General features: G+C 43.0%; 1 protein-coding gene across 1 annotated transcript; it reads left to right on the forward strand.

Moving 5' to 3' along the window:
* The first annotated feature begins 307 nt into the window (after positions 1-307).
* LOC120062142 (lymphocyte cytosolic protein 2-like) lies at positions 308-6,657 on the forward strand. The gene is made up of 14 exons (XM_039011949.1): positions 308-737; positions 1,257-1,319; positions 1,993-2,039; positions 2,908-2,970; positions 3,040-3,115; positions 3,493-3,685; positions 3,881-3,981; positions 4,225-4,291; positions 4,845-4,943; positions 5,226-5,307; positions 5,571-5,649; positions 6,243-6,317; positions 6,410-6,559; positions 6,643-6,657. The coding sequence occupies exons 1-14, from the start codon at positions 660-662 to the stop codon at positions 6,655-6,657; spliced, it is 1,188 nt and encodes a 395-aa protein (XP_038867877.1). The 5' UTR covers positions 308-659.
* The last annotated feature ends 3,484 nt before the right edge of the window (positions 6,658-10,141 follow it).

Genomic DNA, 10,141 nt, shown 5'->3' on the forward strand with positions numbered 1-10,141 from the left:
AAGCAGGCTAGCTCTAGGGTTGCGTTCCAAATGGCACCCTATTTGCTATATAGGAAACTACTTTGGTCCAGGGCTGATAGTGGGCCATTTGGGACAAAACTCTTTCTTCTCTTCTTTACATCCTCTGTGGCCTACAAGACTTCCTCTTTTGACTGCTTGTGACAGGAAAGGCAGTGGGTGACAAACTTAAGTCCACACTGTCTCCTCACAGTTACAGAGACACCAGGGAGGCCTGTAGAAACAGAGCCATCGCCAGTAAACTAATGCTAAGTATTTATCTCTCCACATTATTGGCTAAAAGGATGAGCATGGTGTAGCAGCTAAGGCCCATCACGAGACTAACGAGAGGAGACTTACTGTTAACTCCTGTCTACATTCACTGAGGTTTCCTGGAGTGTGGATCTGATTCCCTTGTGTGAATTGTCTAGGAGGAGAGCCAAAGCCCTGGACCTTACTCACAATTGAGAAAAGCCTTGGACTTTACTAAAAACCGTGGACCATACTAAGACAAAAACATTGGACCTACTAAGACAAGAGCCTTGGACTTTACCAACAGAAGAGCCTTGGATCTAGAAGAAGAGCCTTGGATCTAGAAGAAGAGCCTTGGACTCAAGGCTTACTAAGACAAAACTTTGGAAAGCTTTGGACAGAAGAAGACGATGAGTTTTGAGAGTGTTCCCTCCAGGTCAGAGGTGATGGGGTGGAACGCACGTAGTCTAGCCGACTATATGAAGAGGGTGAGCGTGGACACTTCATGACCCGTGTTCTTCTGTAGATAATGCAGCTCTTAACATCATTGATTCATCAGCATTCAATTCTCATCTTTCTTGTGATTTTGATTTAGTACTGAATTGCCCATATGAATGCCAGCAGCTGATATGAAACAGATCAGGGCCTATGATGCCTCTCAGAGTATTGTATTTATTAATTTTATTTAACTAGGCAAGTCAGATAAGAACATATTCTTATTTACAATGACGGCCTACCGGGGAACAATGGGTTAACTGCCTTCTCAGGGGCAGAACGACAGAATTTTACCTTGTCAACTCGGGGATTCAATCCAGCAACCTTTCGGTTACTGGCCCAAAGCTCTAACCTCAAATCAGTAGGACTGCTGATCTAGGACCAGGTCCTCCTGGTCCATTCATTATAATGCATGGACCATAACGCTCACTTTCTTAATTGCATGCATTAAGAAAGTGAGCGTGACCTCTGTCCTGGTGTGTGACATCTCTGGTGTGTTGTGACGTTCTCAGCTGAGGCTGTCCAGCTGTGACAAAGTGGTGATGAAGACCAGCATGAACGGAGCACGCTTTCTGGTAAGTGTGTGTGTGCGTGTGCGTGTGTGTGTGTGTGTGTGTGTGTGTGTGTGTGTGTGTGTGTGTGTGTGTGTGTGTGTGTGTGTGTGTGTGTGTGTGTCTGTGTGTGTGTGTGTGTGTGTGTGTGTGTGTGTGTGTGTGTGAGGGGTTGTGTGGGTGTTAATTTGTGTGAGGGGGTTTGTTGTTATTGAGCATGTGTGTGTGTGTGTGTGTGTGTGTGTGTGTGTGTGTGTGTGTGTGTGTGTGTGTGTGTGTGTGTGTGTCTGTGTGTGTGTGTGTGTGTGTGTGTGTGTGTGTGTGTGTGTGTGTGTGTGTGTGTGTGTGTGTGTGTGTGTGTGTGTGTGAGGGGTTGTGTGGGTGTTAATTTGTGTGAGCATGTGTGTGTGTGTGTGTGTGTGTGTGTGTGTGTGTGTGTGTGTGTGTGTGTGTGTGTGTGTGTGTGTGTGTGTGTGTGTGTGTGTGTGTGTGTGTGTGTGTGTGTGTGTGTGTGAGGGGTTGTGTGGGTGTTAATTTGTGTGAGGGGTTTATTGTTATTGAGCATGTGTGTGTGTGTGTGTGTGTGTGTGTCTGTGTGTGTGTGGGGGTGTGTGCAGCTGCTCATGTATACTGTGATACAACTAAGATGGTTCCTTCATTTTATTTAATGATCTATGCTGTCACTGTACCGTTACAGAAGATGAAAGATGGCGACCTTCAGAAGTTTCCCACCATTCATATTCCGTAAGTCTAAAGTCAAAACTATTTAATTTCATAATCAGATAAAGTAACCCTTGTGAAGCAACTCTGGTCTCCTCTACCACACACAAACCTCCTTGAAAATCTTTTACTGGGACCATTTAATCTGGCTGTTACAGAGAGTGGAAATGGAAACCCACATTCAAATACAGTTGGTTTGGACATGGGTGTGTGTGTGGCTGTTGTAGTGCTGTATATGTCAGTGACTTTTAATAACTGTGATGTGGTTACCATATGTGGTCTATGTGATGCTGGAGGACGTGTAGCTGGAAATAACCTGTTGAATCTTCTAATGAAAAGGCAGAGAGAGAGAGAGAGAGCAAGACAGCACGAGAGAGTGTGAGAGAGAGAGAGAGAGAGAGAGAGAGAGAGAGAGAGAGAGAGAGAGAGAGAGAGAGAGAGAGAAAGACAGCATGATGGTGTGCCTGTGTGTGTGTGTGAGAGAGAGAGAGAGAGAGAGAGAGAGAGAGAGAGAGAGAGAGAGAGAGAGAGAGAGAGAGAGAGAGGGAGAGAGCAAGACAGCATGATGGTGTGCCTGTGTGCCTGTGTGTGTGTGAGAGAGAGAGAGAGAGAGAGAGAGAGAGAGAGAGAGAGAGAGAGAGAGAGAGAGAGAGAGACAGAGAGAGAGAGAGAGAGAGAGAGAGAGAGAGAGAGAGAGAGAGAGAGAGAGAGAGAGAGAGAGAGAGAAAGAGCAAGACAGCATGATGGTGTGCCTGTGTGTGTGTGCCAGTGTGCCAGAGAGAGAGGGCGAGAGAGAGAGAGAGGAAACAAGAAAGCGGGGGCTGAGATGGGCGAGAAAAAGTACTGAATTTGATAACATTGTGTTACTCAATGATTTTAATAAATTCTCTAGAGTCATCACTAAGATCTGTAGAGAGATCAACAGGAGTGAAGAGGAGAGGGGGTTCAGTCAGAGGTAAGAAATGCTAATCTACTAGCCTAGCATACATTTCCACCATGAGAACTCATCTCTGCTGTATGACAGGACAGTAGAGAAACACTTCACAGCCATGTTCCTCATGTCTTCACCAGATCAAGGGAACCTAAGAGCCATCAACAAGGTAAACAGAACTGTACAGTACCACGGCTCCAGACCCACAGCTACTATATCTCAGGAGAAACGTCTCCCACCCTCTCTTCATTGTATGATTGGTTTTCTCTCTGTAGATTTTGTACAAGAGGAAGATGAAGCCTGGGATTCAGAAACGTTTGTGAGTGTGTCGTGTTCTGTGAAACACTCTCACTTTGACATGACATTGCTACCAAGCCACACATCCATCCACACAATGTAGAAATGTAGCTTAACATCATCAACAGAAGACCATTGTCCAAAACCATATCACTAATCAACAACCTGTAATTACCCACCTCTCCTCCCCTCCTCTCTCCTCCCCTCCGCTCCCCTCGCCACATTTCCTCTCCTCTCCTGGTCTGTCAGGATATGAGTGATAACGACTATGAGAACCCTGACGAGGACGACAGTTATATCTGTGCCTTGTCTGACCGCCTGCCTGCAGAGGGAGAGGAGGAAGAGGAGAGTGATGGTGACTATGAGCCTCCTCCCTCAGCTACAGAGGAGATCCCCCGCCTCCTCAATCTCCCCAAGCCCCTAGGGAACAGTGACTATATAGGTACAGAAGATGTACAATTAACCATTACTGACTGTCTTTAGGAAATACATACTGTAGGTACTATAGCTCGGCTGTGTGTGTGTGTGTGTGTGTGTGTGTGTGTGTGTGTGTGTGTGTGTGTGTGTGTGTGTGTGTGTGTGTGTGTGTGTGTGTGTGTGTGTGTGTGTGTGCGTGTGTGTGTGTGTGTGTGTGTAGATTCTGTGCGTGGAGGTCCGTCAGTAACTCTTCCTAATGGAAGGACTCCGAGACCACACCAGCGCCCTGGTCCTCAAGCCCTGGCCACCAGCCATAACACAGTGAGTGTCTTCTTCATCATAGTCTTCATTACACAATCCCTATTTTTCTCCTCTTCTCATCCTGTCTTCTTTACAGCCCCCATCTTTTCATACCACTGACCTTTAACCTTTTCATCTGCTCTTTCTTTCATGTTACCATCCTCCTCTCTTTCTGAGATCAATCATTGTTAATTAAGTTTCCAACTCTTGCCTGCTCTCTGTCACTCTATCTTCCCCTCACTCTCTTTCTCTCGCTCCCTCTAGCTGGCCAGACCTCCCACATCCAGACTAGACCCCTCCCCTCAGAGGCCATTCAAAGCTGCAGGCAAATGTAAGTCACTCTGACCATGTTATCAGAGATCATACGGTCTGTCTCTTAGCTGCTTGTGTTGATATTGTAAAGAGCAGGACTATTCTGTTGTGATCAGCACCATGGAAAATAAGGAACGGTTTGGTTTTTGCCCTAGCACTACACCGCTGCTCAAATAATCAAAGCTTGATGATGAGTTAGTTATTTGAATCAGCTGTGTAGTGCTAGGGCAAAAACCAAAACGTGTACCCGGGGGGCCCAGGACCGAGTTTGGGAAACCCTGGTTTAGAGGTAGATTAAGCTCACAGATGTAAGATGAGGACAGAAAATCAGGACAGATGACATTTGAGTCATTTAGCCGACACTCCTACCTACTGGGACAATCAATGCATTCTATGAGGTGGCATTCAACTAAGGTAGGTAAACCATAGAATTAAAATGACTAGAGCTGTCTTGGCCTAATCTAATTCAATGTTTTTTCCTTAGTTCAATTAATGCAACATCACCAGATCACTTCTTTGAATGCTTATTAGTGGTTCGTTTGAGACACATCTTCCTCCCCCATCCCCAACAGGCCCTTCTGTCCCCCTGGTCGACCGAAGCAAGAAGCCTGGACATCCCGCTCCCACCAAGAAACAAGATCATCACATAAACACCAAAACAACTCCTACAAGTAACTATGCCAACTGTCTGTTGTCCTGTTGATTTAGCCTCCTAGTCTGTTTATTCAGGTCAAGTCTTTTCAATTCAATGAAATATTAATCCCCAAGGGGCAATTAGAAAGTCATTGTCAATGTGTTGAGAACCCCTTATGCTATATACTAAAGTTGCCTTGCAAAGACAAAGAAAGGTAAGCTGCGGTACGAACAGTACTGTTGACTAGTAGGTTGAGAATGCAATGTTTTGCCTAACTTCTGTTTTTCTTGTCTGTTTGGTGACTACCCACGGTGTCCAGGAGAGGGCAGTCCATTCAGCTCTCCCCAGCCCGTCATAATGAAGCCACCTCAACTAAAGGGCCCAAAGCCACCAGACTATAGGTAGCCTAACCCAGACCTCTCCATTCCCATTAACCCCTTGGCTGTAACTCAACAGTCTGAAGGTGCTTCTTCCCCAACTTGGTTTTTCTATTGAAAGACAGTCTTGATGAAAACAATTAAAATAATGTAGTTTTTACCGGTACATGTTCCTTCAGTAAATTCAGAGTGAGAATTCGAAGAGAATAATTCACTTTGGACTATTGAGATGAAGATGGAGCCAATTCCCCTAACATGTTGTACTAGCATATCTTCTCTACCAACAGATCCAGCTCCAGTAAACCTCCTGATCCTTCTTACCCACCTCCTTTAATGGTCCCCAACACAATGCCAGGCACAGGGAAGGTGAGCAGATCAATCAAACACCAGTAGTTTTATACCAGCAGAGCATTTATGCAATCCATACCAGCCATACCACTTTTCAAACGTTATTTACATATCAACATACAATATTATACATGTAATAAAGATTTGCGGAAAACTCCTACGTTTTAATGAGAATGATCAAGTGTATGTAGTTAGTGTCACTGACCACCAGATGGCACTGTTGCAGAATACAAACACTAGGGTCATGACCACACTTCTCTTCAAATCCAATCACATTTTATTGGTCACATACACATGGTTAGCAGATGTTATTGCGAGTGTAGCGAAACGCTCTTAGGGTCCACACACAAAACCTACCAAACACAACCATGCAGAAACACCCCGTAGGTACCGTGCCTAAGAACTTAATAACAGCACTCAAAAACAAGTGTAAAAACTCACACAAGAGGAAACCGGTGTGTGCGGTCTAGAGTGCTGTTTTACTCTTGTTTTTGAGCAGCCTGCTAGTTGTTCCTGCCCAACCACCATGTGGATCTAGACACAATGGGTTTTCTCTTTATTTCTTTGCATTCTAACACTGTTGGTCTGTTGCTGTTCCCTGCTGTGTGCAGGGCATTGATCCTGAGTGGTATGGAGGACTGGTGACCAGAGGCCAGGCTGAAGCATCTCTCAGATGGGTTAACAAGGTCAGGAATCCCCAAACCCTCGTAGGCTTCAATAACACACAAGCATTCACACACACACAGTGTGTGTATCAACGTAGCTGTGTGTGTTTCAGGATGGAGCGTTTCTGGTGAGGGACAGTTCCAAGGGGTCTTCTGAGCAGCCTTACACCCTCATGGTGCTGAACCAAGGCAAGGTCTACAACATCCAGATACGTCACCATGGCAACACATACCACCTGGGCACCGGCCTCATGGGTAGCGAGGTAAACAAACAGCCTCCTCTCTGCTCTGTCAGGATTCACTCACAAACAAGAATTTGACTTTTTCCCATGATTTTATTGAACAGATGGTGAGGGGATGACAGTGGGGAAAGATAGAGGTTGTGTCAAAGGGATTAAAACCTTTGCCCACACTATGTGCCGGCGCCATTACCACTAGACCAGCCAGGCCACAGAATTTCAGCTTAGCATGCAAATGCAATTAAAAACATTGGTCAACTAGCTAGCAGGCACTTTTATCTAAATTAGCTTACAGTTTACAAACAGATCTGGGACTCAGGAAAAAAATACGATTTTCCTGTGTTTTATATATATTTCAATGTTGAAATTGTGAAAATTATGCCATTTTCGTGTATGACCTGTTTGAAAAGGCCACCTGAGGTTTTTGTGGGATGTTTTTTTGCGGGAGTTTTGGCTTGCTTGGTGACCACCAGGCAGTAAATTAGTTAATAGACCAATAAAAAAATAGTTCAAAACCTCTTTGCCAATAAAAGATAGCTTTTAGTTTTCCCCTCCACACTCAGACCACTCCCAGACAGTCCAAGCTAAATTCTTTCTTGAGAAATTGCTCTTTGCTAAAGAAGCAATTTTTGGTTTCTTTCAACCATTTTAATTGAAAACAATCACAGTAAGGTACTTCACTGTTACCCAGAAATGTTGATATTGAGAGAGAAACGGCTGCATTGGATTTTCTAACATATCACAGGTTGACGTTTATTGTCATGAATCTTGCCTTGGAGGCAGAACTGAGCGATTCCCGCTAGACGGGCCAGCTGCAAAGTCAAATTTGTCTATATCATAAAAATGTATGAAAACAAAAATGTGCTTTTTGGTCTTAATTTAAAGTTAGGGTTAGGCATTAGGTGGTTAAATTCTGATTTTATGACTGAGGCTTTGACCACTCTGCAGAGTTCATGACAATAAATGCCAACCCGCTAACACATCATAAACTAACCAATGGCTCTTTCAAATCTGTGTTGCTGCTGTGCTGCTGCTGCAGAGTTTTTCAGGAGTGGAGGAGATTATAGAACACCACACAAACACCCCTCTGCTGCTCATAGACATGGAGAATGGAACTGGAGCACAGAGCCAGTGCTGCCTGCTGCACCCTGCACCACTCTGACCATAACCAGCAGCACAGGAGACACTGTGTGCGTATGTGTGCGTGTGCGTGTGTGTGTGTGTGTGTGTGTGAAGTTGCATGTCGTAAGTTAAATGTAGTGAAGTTGTACTTATTATACTGGACCTTTAAAATATGCCTGTCATTTTTAGGTTGTGATCATGAAACAGAAAAAAAATGTATGTGAATTTCTCTTTGATAAGAAGCTATTTTTGTTTCTTTTGACCATTTTAATTGAAAACAATCACAGTAAGGTACTTAAATTGTTACCCAGAAATGATTTGATATGGAGATAAAACGCTGTATTGGATCTTTAACACATCGCAGGTTGCCGTTTATTGTCATGAATCTTGTCTTGGAGGCAGAACAGAGTATTTTCCTCTAGATAGGGTAGCTGCAAAGTCAAAATTGGCTCTATCATAGAATGTTATGATACATGTTTTATTTTTGGGGGTCTTAATTTAAGGTTAGGGTTAGGCATTTGGGATAGCAGTGTGACTACTCTGCCGAGCTGCCTCCAGGGAATGATTCATGACAATAAATGCCAATACATCATAAACTAACCAATGGGCCTTTCCATTCTATGCTGTTGCTGCTGTGTTGATCATGCAGAGTTTCCCAGGAGTGAAGATGATAGAACACCACACACACACCCCTCTGCTGCTCATAGACATGGAGAGAGGACCTGGAGCACAGAGCCAGTGCTGCCTGCTGAACCCTGCACCACTCTGACCAGAACCAGCAGCACAGGAGACACTGTGTGTGTTCTCAATGACTTTCCTGGTTAAATAAAGGGAAGAAAACAAGTGTATAAAGTAGCTGGTAGAGATTTGATTTTGATTTTTGATTTGATTTGGATAAAATTTTGTCCCCATTTGGACTAATCTTCCAAGAGTCCTTAAACATTAAAATACAATTTATAATACGAACACAGTTTCACATACAACACACTATTACAAACATACATAATATACTAACATAATGACCCAATAAATACTCAATCTAAAAATAGTGATTCTTCATCTACTATAGCCCCCAACATTTCTATGTATTATATTTAAATAGTCTTAAAATAATGTTTACATTTATATATTGACAGGTTTCTAGTTTGCTCAGTTAATTTATTCCATTTCTTTATTGCTCTAAATCGAAATGTTATTTTGCCTATTTCTCTTTTCTGTCTGGATAACGCATAGATGGTGGACAATCTATTCCTAGTATTTACGGAATGTCTGTCTCTTACCAACTGAATACCGTTGTGAATAGAACTTGGCCGTTTTAAATTATGTATATTATGAAATAAAATAAGCATGTTTTTTTCAATTATCTTGTCGATTCATGACCAACCAAGAACACTGCGCATGACTGCAACAGAAGAACCATATCTCCACCTTAAGCATGGGAAAAACAATCCTTGCTGCTTTGTTCTGTGCATTCTGCAGCCTCCTGACTTCACTTGATGATGCATTTCCCCAGACCACAGAACAGTAGTTCACCTGACTCTCAATTAATGCTTGTGTTATTTGCTGAAGAATTTTTCCTGGTAAATATTTAGCTATCCTTCTGATTATGCATGCTGTTTTAATATTTTTTATTTTTTACATAGATTAGTTATTTGAGACGACCATGATAAGCAGTTGTCTAGCTGCACTCCCAATAGTTTGGTTTCTGCCACTTCTTCAATTTGTACTCCCCCCATACTTAATTGTATCCCATGCTGTTTTGGCCTTTTCCTAGTTGAACAGACCAACATAACTTTGGTTTTCTTGGTGTTTAAAACAAGTTTGTTTTGGCAAACCCACTCCCTGATATTCTCCAAATCTCCTTGTAAAGCTTGCTGTACCTGTTGAACCGATTGTCTTTCTGCATAAATTGTAGTATCATCTGCAAATATAGTAGCTTGAGTTTCAACTAAGGTATAGGGAAGGTCGTTGGTATATATTAAATAAAGAAGTGGCCCAAGGCAGCTGCCCTGCGGTATTCCACAGTTTAACTCATGAGGGGAAGAAAATGAACCATTGATATAGGTGGACTGTTTCCTGTCAGTTAGATATGACTGTACCCAATTCAATGCTACCTCCTTAAAACCATAATGCATTAATTTTGTCAAGATTATTTCATGATCCACTAAATCAAATGCTGCACTGAAATGTAAAAATAGTACACCCACAAACTTGCCATTATCCATAGCATTGAGCCACTGGTCAGTCATGTCAACCAATGCAGTGGTAGTGGAATGGTTTTTGCGATAAGCATGCTGATTGGCTGTAATCAGATCATTCTTTTCCATGTACTCCCACATTTGTCTACTCACAATACCCTCCAATATCTTACTGAGTGTAGGGAGTAGACTAATTGGTCGACTATTGGCAGGAGTAATGGGTTCTTTGCAGTTTCGCATGCTTCCATACATTTGCAAACATCCCCTTTTCCAGTGACCAATTAAA

This window comes from Salvelinus namaycush, chromosome 17 (assembly GCF_016432855.1).
Source record: "Salvelinus namaycush isolate Seneca chromosome 17, SaNama_1.0, whole genome shotgun sequence".
NCBI classification, from domain to species: Eukaryota; Metazoa; Chordata; class Actinopteri; order Salmoniformes; family Salmonidae; genus Salvelinus; species Salvelinus namaycush.

Excerpts from the sequence above, each read along its gene's own strand:
- LOC120062142 (XM_039011949.1), top strand. The coding sequence starts at position 660 with ATGAGTTTTGAGAGTGTTCCCTCCAGGTCAGAGGTGATGGGGTGGAAC. Across the intron at positions 738-1,256 it reads TAGCCGACTATATGAAGAGG|CTGAGGCTGTCCAGCTGTGA; the intron begins GTGAGCGTGGAC and ends TGACGTTCTCAG. Across the intron at positions 2,971-3,039 it reads GAGAGGGGGTTCAGTCAGAG|GACAGTAGAGAAACACTTCA; the intron begins GTAAGAAATGCT and ends GCTGTATGACAG.